Source organism: Anabas testudineus, chromosome 10 (genome assembly GCF_900324465.2).
Source record: "Anabas testudineus chromosome 10, fAnaTes1.2, whole genome shotgun sequence".
In the NCBI taxonomy this organism is placed as follows: Eukaryota; Metazoa; Chordata; class Actinopteri; order Anabantiformes; family Anabantidae; genus Anabas; species Anabas testudineus.
In genome coordinates this window covers 10,890,582-10,908,073 of record NC_046619.1, presented here as the reverse complement: position 1 = coordinate 10,908,073, position 17,492 = coordinate 10,890,582, and the positions used below count along the sequence as shown (strand labels likewise).

The 17,492-nt window shown below is 38.7% G+C and overlaps 3 protein-coding genes across 6 annotated transcripts; all 3 read right to left on the bottom strand.

Annotated features, from left to right (window-relative positions):
- Positions 1-12: 12 nt before the first annotated feature.
- LOC113160532 lies at positions 13-2,928 on the bottom strand. Its single transcript, XM_026357834.1, has 7 exons — positions 2,869-2,928; positions 2,563-2,771; positions 2,296-2,406; positions 1,990-2,046; positions 1,761-1,904; positions 1,551-1,664; positions 13-1,188 (listed from the first exon to the last, which is right to left on the bottom strand). The coding sequence occupies exons 2-7, from the start codon at positions 2,692-2,694 to the stop codon at positions 1,132-1,134; spliced, it is 615 nt and encodes a 204-aa protein (XP_026213619.1). The 5' UTR covers positions 2,695-2,771; positions 2,869-2,928; the 3' UTR covers positions 13-1,131.
- A 549-nt stretch (positions 2,929-3,477) lies between these two features.
- tmco6 (transmembrane and coiled-coil domains 6) lies at positions 3,478-8,122 on the bottom strand. The gene is made up of 12 exons (XM_026358108.1): positions 7,943-8,122; positions 7,372-7,475; positions 7,178-7,290; positions 6,902-7,085; positions 6,703-6,807; positions 6,417-6,508; positions 6,204-6,320; positions 5,965-6,079; positions 5,377-5,557; positions 4,997-5,091; positions 4,621-4,788; positions 3,478-4,510 (listed from the first exon to the last, which is right to left on the bottom strand). The coding sequence occupies exons 1-12, from the start codon at positions 8,031-8,033 to the stop codon at positions 4,388-4,390; spliced, it is 1,488 nt and encodes a 495-aa protein (XP_026213893.1). The 5' UTR covers positions 8,034-8,122; the 3' UTR covers positions 3,478-4,387.
- Positions 8,123-9,153: 1,031 nt separating this feature from the next.
- On the bottom strand, positions 9,154-13,859 carry LOC113160713 (nucleolar and coiled-body phosphoprotein 1-like). 4 transcript variants are annotated; one of them, XM_026358107.1, is made up of 10 exons: positions 13,629-13,859; positions 12,989-13,041; positions 12,829-12,905; positions 12,535-12,632; positions 12,247-12,301; positions 12,092-12,144; positions 11,814-11,991; positions 10,191-11,071; positions 9,341-9,986; positions 9,154-9,255 (listed from the first exon to the last, which is right to left on the bottom strand). In XM_026358107.1, the coding sequence occupies exons 1-10, from the start codon at positions 13,734-13,736 to the stop codon at positions 9,194-9,196; spliced, it is 2,211 nt and encodes a 736-aa protein (XP_026213892.1). In that variant the 5' UTR covers positions 13,737-13,859; the 3' UTR covers positions 9,154-9,193. The 4 variants fall into 4 exon arrangements, with proteins under 4 accessions (XP_026213892.1, XP_026213891.1, XP_026213890.1 ...); XM_026358106.1 differs by having other exon boundaries at positions 9,341-10,259; positions 10,359-11,071; XM_026358105.1 differs by having other exon boundaries at positions 9,341-10,493; positions 10,563-11,071.
- Between the last annotated feature and the right edge of the window lie 3,633 nt (positions 13,860-17,492).

Genomic DNA, 17,492 nt, shown 5'->3' with positions numbered 1-17,492 from the left:
TGAGGCAAAATCCATTTGTTATGAAGTCAGATTTATTTGTTGAAACAGAAAATGGCTATCTAATAATGGAACTAGGACAAAGTTGATGTGATTGCACAACAATCATGGCAAAATACTGAGAATGGACTCATTCAAACCACAAGACTGGATCCTGAATAGCACTTTGTAATCTATTCTTTTAAAAACATAGACAGAAAATTGAAAAGGAATTAGTAGGGAATTTAACTCTAACAAAAGTAAACATCTCGCTTTAAAGACATTAGAGGGTGTGGGATTTGATAAGCTAACTAAACCAGTTTTTAAAGTGGTCTTGCAGGTACAAAGAGACTTTCCAACTATAGTGCGCTGTCTGTGTAGTCTGACTTGCCTATTTATGTACGAGTACTGGCTACCAAATAGATTATGTACGGATAATATGTGCATATGCATTATTATTTAGTAAAAAACAGACAACATACTTCACATTCATTGGACAAAATATTGCTATAAGCTAAATCCTTGATGTGCCCAAATCTGAAAAAAAAAAAGATTTGCGCACATCAATCTATAGACTGTTTACAGGCAGAAGATGGAAGACTCTTCATGTCACAGTCACTCACAGTAGATAAACATACAGAACTATATAAACATATACATCAAGTCAACAACTTATACGATCAGAGTACTGTATCTATATAAAAAAAAAATACTGTTATTTCTCTATTAATCATGAGTGTATGTGCTGTCCTATGTTTCTAACATGATGTTTCTGTGATCACGTAAGCAACATAGCAAAGTCCAAAATGAAGTCATTACTCCAAAGTCAAGCAGTGAAATGTTAAATCTAAACAGAGCAGTGATTATCAAAAGCTGTCCAAGTGCTGCAAATTCTGTAAAATTAAGGCAGCTAATGGATATTTGATTCAAAAAGCTTCTTCTGTCTGACTCTACCAGGGGTGATTAACACGACTACATTATTGTTTAGCTCTGTTAATCAGGGGCTTTGTTGATAGATGCCAGCTCCAGCATTTAGGATCTTGAGCCTTTCAAAGTCTAATAATGCAACATTGGTTAGGCTAACATTCACTGGGTAGGTAAATATTACGATAACAAGTGTTAGTTATTGCAGAATAATCCTTGAAAAGGCAGATTTTAGTTTGATGTTGTGTCACTCTGCTGTGCTGGCGGCACGATGCACTGAACAATAACCTGTTGAAGATAATGAGGGGTGGAACAGGTTAGGAAAAAGGACAACAAGAAGGCAATAATATTACTTAGTATACAAAAAGACACTTTTGAAAAGGAGATTTTCAATCTCAATGAGGTTTTTCTGATTAATTTGATATGAAAGAACATGCAATTCATGTTGGATCATGTTTCAGGAAAGAGGCTATAATTGCCTAATATGACTGGTGGATGGAACATAAATCAGAAGGTTTATTGAATGTGTATTATGTACGCATAATTCAAACATCTGTTTTTTCTTTTTACTTATCTCATGTCTTTGTGTATACTGTGCAGAAATCAAATACTGGTTTGTTGTAGAAATTCTTTTTTTTTTTAAATTTTACCTGAGTGTTTGTGGATTTCAGTGCCAAGCGTGCAACAGAACTCAAGAAGATCAGAAGCACTAACACACACAGAGAGGAAGTGAACAGTACGCCTTCAATACCAAAAAGTTGATCCTAAACAGGCAGAAAGTGAAGGAGGTTGTTAATCATACTGTGTCAATATGTGCATGTCTTTAATTTGGTAAAAAAAAAAGATATGGTGTAACTCACTGCTTGGTAAATGGCCCAGTTGTCATTCCTCCAGGTTGCCATCTGGTGAAGGCGTGTAAGATAGTTAAAGCAGAATATCCTGTAGCCGAGGGAGACTATGATTCCTAAGAGGGAAACCACATACATGGCCAAACACACAGTCACCTGGGAAAGATGACAAAATGATATGGTATATAGGTTATTGAGAAAAATTCAACACTACTACAACATACAATCTAAGTATACTGACCATCTTCTTGGATGGATGCCCCTCAGTGTAGATAGACAGGTTTCCACAGAGAAGAAACTTATAGACAAACAACCAAGAAACGAATGAAATAAAAATTAAATGACTCATATTTACCATATAAAATATATTGTACTGATCTTCCCAACTAATTCTACTGAAGAACACAAATAAACATAGTTTCTGAAAACTACTAAGCACAAACACTTACACATAAGGTACAATATATTAGTGAACCTATGGTGCCAAAGAAATAGGCTATTTCTCCATTTTCCGCATGTCAGTGCTAAATACACAAGTGTGATGTACCAGTGCTCCCTGCCAGAAGGGGATATAGAGTCCATTAGAGGTTTTTGTGCTTTCACCGGCCAGGTGAAATCCCATCAGTAGCTCGGCACAACCAAACACCACAATGACAATCTGGGAGGAGAAAGACAAATAATGTGTGAAAGGAACATTTAACGTTCCCTACCAAAGAACTACGTTCTCTGTGTGTACATCTATTTCTATGCACTTTAAACTGTAACCTTTACTTGGAACACATGCCAATCCACTTGTATTTGTTTAATGCATTACCCCAAGAGCTTTGGGCTCTCTTTGGACAAAGCGATGCAGAGGCTTGCTGGACATCAGCACCATGTTGTCCACCTCGTGATTGCCATGTCTTCCCATTGTTAAGCCTCTAGTTGCTAGCTCAGCAGCCTCCATTGCCAGTAAACTGTGCTGTGTGTAGCTGTTAGGGGGGAGAGCTGAAAAACTGATCAGAGCTGAAGAATCCCTAAAGTCTACAGGAGATTAAAAGAGACAGAAGAGTTGTATGTTGTGTTGCAGAATATCTCAAAATATACACAGACATATACATGGAAACATGAAAAGACCCACCTTGTCTTAGTGAGAAGTGTGAAAAATAACGGTAGGAGAATGTTGTGGGTGGACAGAGGAAGTGAGGAAATTTGAGACTTTTTTTTTTCCCCCCATGAAGAGGAGGAGCTGAACACTGCAAAGACTGAGGCTGTTCCTCAGTACAATGTAAACTCAGTCACCCAGTCCAAATTCAATCATACTCAGATCTCTGGAAATCCAGAGACAGGAAAAACTAAATGGACAAGTCTCAAACCGGGTTGAAATTACTGTACAAAAAGTAATATCAAAACAATTACAATTAGAAATGAATTGATGATCTGTAATTACACAGGATTTGAAATTTAAAACATGCATTGGTTTCTAATGATACTAAACACAAACAGAAACCTTTGTGCTACCAGGAAGACACATACCTATCCTAGAAATATATAAATGCAGTTGGGTTTGGACAAAAAGTGGAACTGAAACTGAAAAAAAGTTATTTTATGGATAGATGGATTTTCATGATCAATTATAAAAGAACGATACTTATTTTTCTTTACATACCCTATACATAACCCCAACCCTAACATGATCTATGAACAGATTTACCAGCTCTGGATAAACATTAACAGAAGAAACAAAGAATCACTGTGCTATTTTTATTATCATTTTTTTTTACCACAAGAATACATGAAACTAAACATCTCATTCTATATGGTTGTATTGGGTTCAGAGAAATAAGCATACAAACATGTTTGTGTCTTGAAATTATCACAATATCAATACACAAGGGATAATAACAACAATATAATACACATTGTGAACCTGACTGAGTCTTTCTCTTCCTGATCAAATTGTGTTTAATGTATAAAGAACATAGAAACTGAACTAAACCAAACAATAAAAAAGGAAATTTTGTTATCCACAGAATATCCTACTTTTAAAAAAGTCCTGATATTTATTCATTTATAATTTATTTGTGTGTAAATTCAAACATTTGAGTGTAAATGAATTAATGCCATCATATTATTACATGATTGATATTACATGATGATGATATTATTTTCACACAGTTTTCACATAAATCCACCCACAAAAGTTCATACATTTGGTGTTATTAAGTCAGGTGAGAAGTCTCAATGTAAATAAAAAAATATATAGATATGCTGATTGTGGCACAGAAGAAAACATGTCACACCTAATCCATATATTAATACAATTTTGTGTGAAGGTTTTTACAGTTATCAAAACACCATCTGTAACAACATTGATAAACGATGGTGAACACATCTCAATACATCATATTTAAAGTTATCAAAAAACTAACTTTAAACATAAAAAAATATAATGTCAGCAGTAACACAGATTGCAAAATGGAGTCAAGTCCAATTGTAAACAAGTCATCCTGTATGTAAAGTGTGGTATCTGTATATCCCATGTGTACAGGTGTGACGCCTTTGTGTTGGTTCAGGGGTCTATGGTGCTGATTAACTGCAACACAACAGCTCCAACAAAGGGAATAAAAGTGTATCGAAGTCTTTACTGTGACGTATGCTCAGTAGGACAGTAGGTGGTGCTCCAGGAGGTATGTTGCCCTTTGCCTCACCTCTTCTTCACTGTTGTACTGAATGGTTTCTAACAGTAAAACTCCACCTTGCAGCACAAACTCCTCTGCAACCTAAAATGACAGAACAATGCATCATCTAAGAGACAACACTAGTAAAGGTTTTTACAAACACAGCGTAGCAGGAGCTAATCATTATCTGGTTTCTCTCAGACCTTGTTTACCTGTGGACAGCTAACTACAAGCAGGAAAAGGACTTCCAGACTAAGGGTCACCATTTCTCGGTCAGCCATTTTCAGTGTGGCACACAGTGCAGACAGTAATCCAAGCTGGGCCAGCTGGACACAGAACTCCTTCTTCTTGTGGGCAATATTTGCTAAAACCCTGAGGATCTGAGTACAACAAGAAGACACAGGCCCGCAAGATGGGGTGTAAGACTGTAGGAGTGTGTGATTGGACCTAAAGGAGTCCTTGATTCACCCAAACATAAGAATAGCAACAAAACAATACTGACTATTATCAGATAGTAAGCAATAATAATCAAATAAAAAACAACATAGGTCAAATAATTATCAAAGTTTGGCTTCCATGTGTACTGACCATTATATTGATGCCTTGAGAGAAGGGCAGGAGCTGGATCAGTCCAGAGACCAAGTTGAATGTTAACAGAGCAGAGCAGAAAGTGCTGGAGTGAGCTGGAACAGAGAGAGACACGTGAAAGGTACTGGAACAAATCACATTACACTTAAATTCAAAAACTCTTGTGTATTTACAGAAATTAACTCTCTGGAAAGATGTATATACACTGTACATCTGGCTTATATAACTTTTGACAGAAGTTCATGAACAGTAAAATGAACTTAAATTTGGCACCACCCTGCTGAATATAAAAGACTAATCTTTGAATTTAAAGAAAATCACCTAGAAAGGTATTTTGTTTTTAATTTAGACCACAGGTGACTGTAGCAAACTGTTCTAACCTGTGAGGTTGTTGAGGACCCAGGCGCTCTCTCTGGCCAAAGCAGGCTGAGTCTGTATGTAGGCCTGAAGAAGCACACACAGAGAAACAACAAGCTGGGTGTCACGCACTTGAGTGCTCAGGTCTTCCACTTGGCAGGAAGACAGGAGGTTCCCCACGCACCGCAGCAGAGGACAGATAAGCTACAGGGAGACAACGTATAAAAAAAACAAAAAAAAAACAAAAAACATCAGTTATATGAATATTGTTAGTTTAAATATTCAATACTTATTTCACTTATTTTCACTTATTTTTTAATTATTACAATAACATCATATAGTTGCAATCAAATACAAAAATAATAAGATTAATTTTACAACCTATGTAGTTCAATAACCTAGAAAAAACACACAACACAAAAATATAAGATTACCTCATGTAATCGACCAGCTATGCTTTTCAAAATGTAGGGTTTTGGAAAGCATAGCTGGTCAATATGATGCTTTTGAGAGGTAAAGTCTAAAACCTCTACCGTCAAAGTAGTCAAAAAACAGAGTAACTAAAGCAATTTACTTAATGAAATGAGTATTTCGTCTATTCGTTTCCTTACCAGCTCCAGGCCTTCATCTTTGTTTCCTTCTGCCACAGCACCACCTAGTGACACTAGCAGAGAACTGCACTGCAACAAAGCCCCACGAGCCAACAGTTCACTGTTATCTTCAGAGCTTCAAATAAGATTAGATAATAAATAAATTAGATAATTGACATTAAGATCAGTAGATCACAAAGTTTGTGGAGGAATTAGAGAGTAAATAGGCAGATTTGCTCAGAATATTTCGCAGCTCTTACCTGCATGTAAGGTAATGCAAGCACCACGCAGACTCAATGGCAGGTGCCAGGCCAAAACTTGGGTCTGGAGTCAAGACTGATAACAAGTGTGAAGGTAAGCTGGAGGCCAGGACCATCCTGTGGACAGAAAGGAACCCTGTTACACAATGGATGTAACATCTTACAAATAGTATTTTTTGAAAGATGTACTAGTGCGCTATCAAAAATACTTACGGGATTATTTCCTCTGCTGCATTGTTGGCCTGGAGAAGCTGAGAGAGGGTGAACCCCACAGCTTCCATGACTGCTAGATTATGTCTCTGGTTCTGTACAGACGTAAACAATCAAGATAGACTTTTCCACACTTAACCATATGTAGTAGAAATTTATCACAGGTGACACTTGAAAAAACTAATATAATCAAGAATTACTCAGACATAAGAATATTGGTTTGACTCCCCTCTTAGAAGTAAAATGTTGTTACAATGGACAACAAGACCAATGGATCATGTTGATTTACCTCCGCACAGCTGGCCAAAGCTGGTATGATTCCCTGAGCCAGAAGTTTCTGTTTTACAAAATCATTGTCTGGACATAAATTACCCAGTGTGTAGAGACACAGCTCCTGTGTGAACATGAACATACACGCACAAAGTTTAAAATGTCCTGCATTATCAGGCGATAATATTTCACATGGCATGGTTTAAAGGGGTACTCACAGTGAACTTTGTGCTCTGACCAGAAAGGTAGGTGAGCAGGTATGGTGTGGCAGGTAGACAGGCTGGGGCAATGTCGGTGTGGGGAGAGTGAGACAGCTCATGAAGACACCGAACAGCCTGCAGTCGGCACTGAGCATTAGAGCCAGTGAGGAGACCGACCAGCAGATGCATGCTATTTTCCAACCTGAAACCATGAAACATATAATTAACACCAATACAAATGGCTATAACACTGTTTAAGCTCATCTGATGCGCCAACAAAAGTAGCCACCATACTTAATGAAGGTGAGCTGTGCTGATGGGTCACGGAGAGCTTTACTCAGAGCTTTCAGCTGGGACTCCCGCTCTGGCCCGTTGTGCTGAATTTTGTGGAACAAGCTGATGACATCCTTGGGAAATGAGGAGACATGTTCAGATGAGGAGTTTTACTTGACCAACCAACTCAACAACTGGCAAAACATGAGTCTCACCTGTCCTCCTGATGCAATGTCCATGATCTCTGTCTGGTCCTCATCTTCATTCAGCAGGAGCCTCTTGCTCACCAACTGTCTGTCTCTGCGGGCCTGTCTCAGTGCTGCAGTAGTGAACATCGACAGATGTCATTTGTTTTTAATAAAACATCTGGCACCAGCCAATCAAACTGGTGTTTAATGGAGAGATACCCAACAAGCCGGATCATTAATGATCTGTTCAGAAACAAAGCTGCAATAGATCAACTGTGCTTTAGCTTTAGTTACTGAAGTTAGCTGACTTTGCCTGTAGTATATTATATTCTTGTAGTTTGTAGCAGAGCAACATAGGTTAACTAAGCTAACTAGTTCTGTAAACTTCCCAAATCGCTCTATTTGTTATAAACTGAGCCTGTTTCTGCCTTTTCCCCCCACATTAACTTTAACTAACAGTTCGTGTTAGTAAGGCAAACATCAGTACGGGGCCGGTGTTTACTGACATAAGCTAAATAACACTGAATTGTTAGCTAACGTAAGTGCTGAACTAAATAAAAACAAATGACCACGATATTAAACGCTACAACAAACTCGCCTTTTTCGTGCTCTCGTCGCTTTAATCTGAGCTCCTCCGAGCTGTCGCCTTGTCGTCCAGCTTTGTGGCGAACTTTGTTCAGCCTCCACATGTTTGTTGTGGGAGTTTATTTGACCTGTTTCATGGTCAAGTGTTTTCTGTAGCTATGGCACCGAGACCGGAAACTCTTCTTCTTCTTCTGTGTCCGGACCGACGTCTTCCAGCTGCTGCAGCGCCACCTGGTGGATACTTGTGGAAGAGACGCTGTAATAAGCATGAACGGTGCATGTGTGTCTGTATCCCACTGATTTCCACAATAACACACTTAAGTAAGCATAGTTACAAAACTATGGAGTTTAATTTGTAATAAAAGCATATATGAAAGTTTTTTCAAACATTCAAAACTTTTGTTAAAAACATGCTCATCACAAAGATAAAACTTTCACCCTAAATAAACAAACAAACACGAAAAAGGCTATTAAAACAAGTTTCCATATTAATTTATAACAAATATGAAAAGTTTTTTTCAGTGCCGGTTACAATACATTTGGAATAATACTGAACATACACCGAGTAAAATTATAAATTTAATAATTACAATGACTTGTCATTGTTTGATTTTATTATTCGATCTCAATCAGTATTAAAAATCTGAGACATGGTGAGTGATTCTGAGCACTTGGCTAGTGTAGGATTTTCATTTTCATAAATTCCTGAGTAAAATAAAATGTGCTTTAAGGAGACATTTGAAATTTAGTAACTGACTGAATGTTAGAATCAGTCCCTGAATTTCAATCTGAAGAAGGATCATCCATTTCATTAAACAATCACCTAGGCCTTTAATCCCTTCTCTTCTATGTATTCATGCCATTACAATGGCAATTATCATATATATACAAAACTGTAACTAAAAAAGACACAGGATGCCACACACGACAAGTAAAGACATAAAATAGATAAAAAAAGAGTACCAAAATAAAAAATAAGTCAATATCTCTATACAGCTTCAGATAATCCTTCTAACCATTAAAATATGATTAGAGATAGGATGGAGAGAACATATTGACTTGATGCTTTGGTTCTGCAGAGATGAAGAATCGCACATATTCATGACTGTGCTCTTTTCGGAGGCCTTTTTCTGTGGAGAGAGAGAGAGAGATCAGAGAAACTTTATTCAAATGAATAAGATAACGTTAAAAGAATGATAACTGGTAACATGTATCTGGTGAAACCTGTTCGTGTGTTATCACTTGGTGTCTGGAGGATTCAGTGTCACTGAGGCGTCTGGGACAGAACCTGCATGTGGATGTCGGCTGATTTCAACTTGAATTTCTCTGAAAAGGACCAATGGAAAAAGTGAATACAGACAACAAATCGGTATGGTGTCACAGTGTTTGAGAGAGAGAGTTATTTACTCACTTTTCTTCTTCTCCTTCGGAGGACCTGGCGTCTCAGGGTCGGGTGGAGGTAGTGGTTCTGAATCAGCTGAGCCGTCTTTCAGTGAGGAGTCCTTTTTCTTCTTCTTCTTCACTTCGATATTCTGGTCTAGCTTTTCCTCTCTGTCACTGCTCTCTACTCCTTTTGTAATTTGACTCCCTTCACCTATCTGCTCTGACGGCTCCTCGATATGATTGGCTTTATCCGTTTTTTTATTTTTCTTTTCTTTAACTACCAGTTCTTCATTTTCCTCATCAGGATTCTCTTTCTCCTTCTTCTTCTTTGCTTTCTTTTCTTTAACTATTTGCTCTGAGTTTTCCTCACTGTTATCAGTCTCCTTTTTCTTCTTCGTTACTTTCTTTTCTTCACCAATCTGTTCTGTCTTTTCTTCATCTACCTGATCAGACTGTTCCTCACTAGCCGCTCTCTTTTTCTTCTTTGATTTCTTTTCTTTAACCATCTGCTCTGTGTTTTCTTGTACTTCACCTTCTAATACCTGCTCTGAATTGTCATTCTTGTCTTCAACCTTTTCCTCTGAATTTTCAGGACCCTCAGTTTTCTTCTTCTTCTTCTTCTTTACCTGGTTTTCTTCCAATACCTGCTCTGAATTTTGATTCTTGTCTTCAACCTTTTCCTCTGAATTTTCAGGACCCTCAGTTTTCTTCTTCTTCTTCTTCTTTACCTGGTTTTCTTCCAATACCTGCTCTGAATTTTGATTCTTGTCTTCAACCTTTTCCTCTGAATTTTCAACACCCTCAGTTTTCTTTTTCTTTTTCTTCCTTACTTGGTTTTCTTCAGATATCTGTTCTGAATTTTGATTCTCGTCTTCAACCTTTTCCTCTGAATTTTCAACAGCCTCAGTTTTCTTTTTCTTCTTCTTTACTTGGTTTTCTTCAGATATCTGCTCTGAATTTTGATTCTCGTCTACAACCTTTTCCTCTGAATTTTCAACACCCTCAGTTTTCTTTTTCTTCTTCTTTATTTGGTTTTCTTCAGATATCTGCTCTGAATTTTCCTCGCAATCCACTTTCTCCCTCTTCTTCTTCTTGGCTTTCTTTTCTTGGACTATTAGCTCTGAAGTGTTGTTATTATCAGCGTTCCCATTTTTGTTCTGCTCAGTCGTTTCTTCTTCAGTCTCATTCCTGCCGCTATCTCCCTTTGGTCCATTCGTCTTTTTCTTCTCTTCCATAGGTTTATCAGATAACTCTTGCTCTGTGACTTTGTTCTTCTTTACTTTACTGACTTTTTCTTTTCCGTCTTCACCAGTTTCACCATTTGCTTTCCCTCCCACCTCTTCTTCACTAGCCTCCTTTTTCTTTTTCTTCTTCTTCTTGGGCTCGGATGTTGTCTCATTTGTGTTTTCTTCACTGGGCGTCACAGCTTTCCTTTTCTCTTTCCCTGGTGTCTGCTTCAAAGGGGACACAGTGGACGTAGCTGGTCTGTCCTCTACAGCATTGAGGTTTTGCTCTTGGTTCAGTGTGGTGGAGGAGGTCAGAGTCTTTTTTGGACTGTTCTTCTTAGGCTTACTAATCCTTGCAGGAGTCTCTGTCCCAGCTTCCTGATTCATCTTTTTGTTCTTTTCAACAGTACCATTAGCCTTTTGAACAGTCTTTGCGGGTGCTCTAGCCCGGGGTTTCCTGACTGCCTTTTTCTTAGGTTGCGGCGCAGACGAGTCCAGAGCATTGATGCTCTCCATCTTGGCTATGTCATCATCTGTGGACAGAGTAAACATGACGAAGACACTAAACAAACATGTAGGAGGAGGCAAAAATGCCTAAAAGAAAACACTGATGGCAGGTGCACACAGCTCTGTTTGTGTGAAATCACTGTTTTCCGTGGTGAGGTTGTTCATGGGTGGTGCTGTCCTTCTCCCTTTAAAGTTAAAGAACAGAGTCCTGCCTTTCTCTTCATTCGCATCACCTGTCTCATCTTCTACCATTTCCAGCATTTTCCACACCAATCCACTAATGTTCTCCGCTCTTCATCCAGTCTCTTTCCAATATGAAAACCTCCCAAAAAACACACACCACTCACTTTTCCTCTTACCTGGAGCCCCACAATATATTTTATGAAACCGTTCAAGCCGTCAGTTTTTGGAAACATTAGTTGTAGCTCAACCCAGGGAAGTGGGGCTTGGTTTGTTGTGCACAAGGTGAGTGTCTCAGCAGCAACATCTCCTTGTGATTACAGCAACATGCATACACACAATACTCCACTGGCCACATTGTGAATGTTTTCATTCTCTAATGTGGACAATATGGTTTGTTTAGCTCTGCTTATCCTTTACATACTTGCAAATAGATGCAAGTATGTATTTGCAAGATTCCTTTTCTCACCACAACACACACACACACACACACACACACACACACACACACACACACACACACACACACCACACCCACCCACACACACACACCACACACACACAACACACACACACCACACAACCAACCTGTCAACTGCATGACTCTTTTCTTCCATTTCTCCACATCCAGACTGCTGTCAGAGTCTGAACCATCTCCACCAGCAGCAGACACCAGCTTGTCCTTTTTTTGGATCTTTGATTTCTTCCCCTTGTCGACATTTTCTACAGATTTACCTTCACCTTTTTTTCTTTTTGCTGGCACAGACTAAAAAGACAGAAAGAAAAGAAAGAAAAATCACAGCCTATATAGTAAAGTTAAACATCCATTTTCATAATTAAAAAACAAAAACTAAATAAAAACTCACCTTCTTTTTTTGCGTGTCTGTCTTTTTTACAGTCTTCTGTCTCTTTGGCGTTCCTGGAAATAAGGAGTTTACAGAATGAATGAATAATGAATTTAAATACTCCGAACTCTTTTTACTCTGAATGATTGTTGCTGTCAACCTAAGTCAAGACATACCAACAGGAGCTTCCTGTTTAGAGGTGGTGCTGCTTTTCTTCTTGGGAGTTTTGTTCTGATGAGAGGGGAAACCAGCTTTAGTCTTTGCAGCATTTGAATTATTACCACAAACATTTTAATAGAGATTATCAGTATTTTAAAAGACAGCACGTATAGTCGAAATCAGATAATAAAGGTCAAAGACTGAGGCTTTGCTGATTGTGCCCTCATTTTTCTAAAAAACTATTGATGAATCAGAGCATACTATGATCGGAAGTAGTGATGTTAAGGTTTAATTCTCTGAGTCACCTGTGTCAGTAGACTCTGACTGAGCTCCCCGCTCTCAAACCTGCTGTCATCCTCAGCTGGAGTCTGGTTGGACGTCGTCAAAGTTTGGATTTTTGTTGCTGATGCAAAAAAATATAAACACAGAAGATGAAATATAAGGGGTGTCTTTTTTAAATATATATAAATTCTGGTCTAAGAGCTGTATTGGTGCCAGCAGAGACGTATTTGTATTAACTCTGCACAGAATGCTTTAACTTTCACATACTGAACACAGGTTAGAGGAGGTCTGCATTGTTTGGGAAAAAGACAGCGCACCTTTAACTGGAGTCCTTCGTTTGTCTTTAGAACTGGAGTGCGTCTGTGAATCACGCCGTCTTTTCTTCTTTGAGTCACTGTCATAAACAGAAACAATAGAAATCACATGCTCCCCACTGTTTTATTTGATTTCTGAAATGGATCGAGAAGTTGTGCTCACTTTAACCAGGAGGTGTAGATGTCCAGTAGTGATGCAGATATTTTGCTCCCCCCCTGCAGAAAATAAAGAAAATGAGGTGTTTAGTATAAACAGTAAACAATACAGAGCAACACTGATTATTATACCAGGGTTTTCATCTGGAGACACTTTTGGTCATAGCAGGAAAATTACTGATAAAGCTCATCGCGAGCTCCATTTCACAAATCTAAATGTTTACTGTGAACTTTACTGTCACTCTACTTGTTTCTGCTCATGTGTGAGTTTCTGAACCACTGGAGGAAACTGTAAACTAAAGTGAACTGTTTGTTGTAATTACTCAGCTCCTATGTGGGACATCCACACTAAAGAGACATTTCCCAACTACGCTTGAAGTAGTGTTGTTTACAAAAACAAACAGTATTTCAGTAGTGTCGTTATAAAACTGCAGAACAGTCCAGCAGACTTGAAGATCAGCTTGTGTCAACACTTTTTAAAAGACAGCTGCAGGCGAACAGAGTCTCTAAAAGAAGACACGTGAATGTGACACATTGTCTGAGACACAGCTGTAGTATTTGCATTTCCGTTTATTAGTTATTATAAATGTCCCACACGACCCCTCCGTCACGTCTGATGAGTACAGTCGTGTTTTCTCTGTGCTGACCTGGGGGCTGCACCTCTGGAGCTCCTCCGCAGCTGAGTGGAAACCCTGCTCCTTCAAATGGCGGTAAATCAGCCCGAGCAACTCGGGCTTTGAGGCGTTCGCGGACATGTCCGACACCCGAAGAAGCCGACAAACAAACACGGAACAGTAACGACCAGAAGTATTCTCATATTAAAAGTAGACACATTGTGCTCAGAGTTACTGTAAGTCAACTACAACACGCATGTTGGAAAGTTCAACTTTGAACTCAGGATGTAGTTCCGTGCACCATCGCAATGCACGATGGGAGCTGGAGTACTTCCACCGTGCGGCCACTATACAGCCCGTGCATTATGTTTTCTGGAAAATAAAGAATTTCCACAGTGAAACACGATATAACATTAAGTAAAATTTGTTTAGAGACCCTTTTAGAGAGGTTTATTTTATTTTCCAACTATGTCAGTATCTTATTTCTTTTTTTTTATTATTTTCTTTTTTTTAAATCTGAATGGCTCAGGCCCCCCCAGTATTAAATTGAGCCATTAGTGACCATTTTTTTATTTTCTACTTGGCTGTAACTTTTCCAAGATTTTGTTTAGTTTTAGCTCACTTTATTGAATAAAGTGAACTGAAATAAGCCTGTTGAAATGTGGCACCCAGTTTCTTTTAGCAAAGCAAACCCTGAATACAGATGTGATGAATGTGTGCCGACAGGAGAACGTGAGAAACTGAAGGATAAACCACTGGCTCATACTTAAATCTCCTCTCCTTGTCCTTCCTGGCTACCATTTCACCAGTTTCTCTTGCGGCTCTTGGTTTCTTGACATAAACTCCCCAATCAAAAGGACAAAAGAGAAACCTTTCCGAAGCTGCCAGAAAGGGCACACTCCTGTCCACCAGGCCCTTTTGGATAATAACTTTTTCCCCTGGTCTGGCTAATTTGGAAGGAAGCTAAAGGGATTTAGGTACAACAGACTGCCAGGGAATATATCTGAGAGAGGTGGCGGTAAGGCCTTGGGTCAAACTAGAGTATAGTATTGGGTAAGCAGTGGGTCAGCTGGAGCAAAACGACTGAAAGCGCTCCATTCATCAGGCAAAACCAGGAAAGGAAAGCAGTGTGTAGTCCAAACTCAACGTCAGTGCTCAGTAGGTCTCACCAGGCTTGATTTCTTCATCTTACACAGCCCCTCTACCCTTAAACACACATGCACACTACACCACTGGTTTGAATCTAGATATGAGGCTGATTCAGCTCGCTATTCTCAGGGAGACCACCAAGTGGTTTAAGTAAATTTGACGTAATATTTCCTCAGTTAAATATCACAATATATTGAATTAGAATAAAATTAAGGTGAAATTACTGGAGAAAGAGAAATAAATAAACTTTACATGACTGAGCACAAGAAAAACAAGAGCATTTTCTTTAGCTTTGGTGTCATGTTGCAGTAAAGATGACTGGGATATTTGTACAGGTTACCCTTGTAAATGGCATACTGTTTCACAGGAAATAAATCTACCTCACATTCCACACATTGAGCAGCTCCCATCTGTGCTTACTAGCTGTAGCTGCACATAATTACCTGTATTAATATGTAACGACATGTACAACACACAGTAAGTTAATAAGTAAATCATATTGTATTCAAATATAAGATGTAACTGAATCAATTGCATCAAATGAAAGTAACATCAAGGCAAATGCACCTGCAGGGACCGGTAGTGATTGTTCATTGAGGCTCCTTCAGATGTCCGTCATGACTTTGCTGGAGGCTTGTAAAGTAGTGTTGTGCTTGGCCTTTCTACCCAGGTGCTGCTGCACGTCTGCATGGGCCAAATCAAACATGCCCACAGTCAGGGGCCAAGGCCAGTGCTCAAGCTCTGGACTGCCTCCTCAGGTGTAAGGTTCCATCTCAACATTAAAAACGCCACAGACAGAAAGAGAACAACACACAAGCAGAGAAAATACTAATTAAATACAACTTAGTGACTATGCAGAGAGTCCTTTTCATTTAACCCATTTTCATTTGGTTTTTGACCCATATACACAGAAATGTTTTTTTCTGGCACTGCTAATCTAGATCTAGTTGTGGCTAGTAACATGGCATATGGTAAACCACATTCACTCTCAGAAAGAGGCTAACATTAACTATGAGAAACTTAAGCACTGATCTTAGTTGTTTCTTGACTATACTTATAAGACCACAATTTATCTGAAGGTGCATATATTATTAATTCATATTTGGTCAAAATGTGGTAAGTATGTCTTAATTATACACATTATTTATACAGATATTCATAATTTCCGTGAAAACACATAAGGTTGCTGACACATTCTATAGGAGCAAGACCTCACAGAGTCAAAGCAGCACAAAACCACCACAAACCATAAAACCCTTGGTTGGTCTCTTAAATTAAAATGACTGATCCAAGAAAGAAACAAAGATGAGGGTCCTAAATTACCCCTCATTTGATGAATTGATGTTGAAAACATGAAACAGATGAAAAGGGACTTGCTGAACAACTTTAAACAAAGGTACTTTTGTACGTGGTAGAGGGGCAACAAGCTGAAGTAAGGTTTTGGCTGGGGGTTGGGGTACAGGAAGAAAGAAAACCTCCATCCAGACTCACTCAGATTAGAAAATTGGGGTAAGAGGGGGAGTAATGTGCAGGTTTACTGGCAGGGCTGCGTTGATTAGAAAGGGGGTAGTGTTCATGGTGAAGGGGAGCAGACGTATTCAATCACAGCACCTCTTCCTTTAGCCAAAGCCAACATCTGGAGTAGCAGCAGCAACCTCATCATCATCTCCCAGTTTCTGCTTCCCTTTCATCTCATTATTTCATTTTATTTCAAGTTTGCTCACGAAAAGAGGTTTCAAACGCGTTCGGAAAGTGATTTAAAATTAAGAAGCCGTTATAAGACAGTATGTGTGTGTGTGTTTTTTTATGAGTATATGAGAGAAAACCAGGTGGAAGGTCAATATGAGGTTTTTAAAAGTTACTAGTGCCTTGTACTAAGTTCATGAATGAACCTCTATAGTTTAAAGCAATAAACTCCTTCTGAATGAAACTGCACTTTGATTGTGTTTTTATATGTCCGCCTTTAATTAAGCAGGAGAAAACAAGGAGGCGCTGTTAAATTTACAATGCTCCACGACACTCTGTTCTGTTCACATCCGCCTTTGGAAGACATTGGATACATTATGAGGGTAATGAACAACTAACTAACACACCACAGATGTTCACAGCGCAAACACATGCAACTCTGAGATATTTCCAAGTAGCTTGATCTTAAGGTTGCTATCACATTTTTACATTTACACACAAAAGCCAACTTAAATACAGAACATCACTAGGTTTGACACAAGGAGAATCCTCCAGAAAACATGCACAATTTCTATATTTCTATTTAGAACAGCAGGAGAGAGCAGTGAAGCAGGTAAAAAGATGAAAAGACCGGTGCACAAGAGTCTGAGAATGTGATCTGCAATCAGGCTTAAACTTTAATTTCCACTGATTCACATCTGGGTCAACAGCAACTCAGCATGAGTGACTTAAATTAACTCTAAACATGGCCGCCGCTCACTGTTTTTGAGTCATACTATTCCTGCAATCGGACTGCTGCAGGTTACAAGAATGCTGTAATATTTACACATCTTTTATTTTTAGCTCATTTTAAAAATTTGACACAGCAGCCCAAGATAAATTAGAACAAACAAATAACTAAAAATTACCTCCACAAACCAAGCGTGGTGTTTGCTCCACATTTGGGGTCAATGAAAACGCTACTTGTGGTACATTGTAATGTAACTGTTTCCATAAATACTGCCATTAAGCCATTTCTTGGTCAGTGGTTGAAGTCTTTATTTTGGCAATATGACAATTCAA

Excerpts from the sequence above, each read along its gene's own strand:
- tmco6 (XM_026358108.1), bottom strand. The coding sequence starts at position 8,033 with ATGTGGAGGCTGAACAAAGTTCGCCACAAAGCTGGACGACAAGGCGAC. Across the intron at positions 6,509-6,702 it reads CTTTGGCCAGCTGTGCGGAG|AACCAGAGACATAATCTAGC; the intron begins GTAAATCAACAT and ends ACGTCTGTACAG. Across the intron at positions 4,789-4,996 it reads CTCAAGGCATCAATATAATG|ATCCTCAGGGTTTTAGCAAA; the intron begins GTCAGTACACAT and ends TGTTGTACTCAG.
- LOC113160532 (XM_026357834.1), bottom strand. The coding sequence starts at position 2,694 with ATGGAGGCTGCTGAGCTAGCAACTAGAGGCTTAACAATGGGAAGACAT. Across the intron at positions 2,047-2,295 it reads CCTTCTGGCAGGGAGCACTG|TTTCTTCTCTGTGGAAACCT; the intron begins GTACATCACACT and ends TTTGTCTATAAG. Across the intron at positions 1,665-1,760 it reads ACTGGGCCATTTACCAAGCA|GATCAACTTTTTGGTATTGA; the intron begins GTGAGTTACACC and ends CTGCCTGTTTAG.
- LOC113160713 (XM_026358104.1), bottom strand. The coding sequence starts at position 13,736 with ATGTCCGCGAACGCCTCAAAGCCCGAGTTGCTCGGGCTGATTTACCGC. Across the intron at positions 13,042-13,628 it reads TCCAGAGGTGCAGCCCCCAG|GGGGGGAGCAAAATATCTGC; the intron begins GTCAGCACAGAG and ends TATTTTCTGCAG. Across the intron at positions 11,072-11,813 it reads AAGAGTCATGCAGTTGACAG|ATGATGACATAGCCAAGATG; the intron begins GTTGGTTGTGTG and ends CTCTGTCCACAG.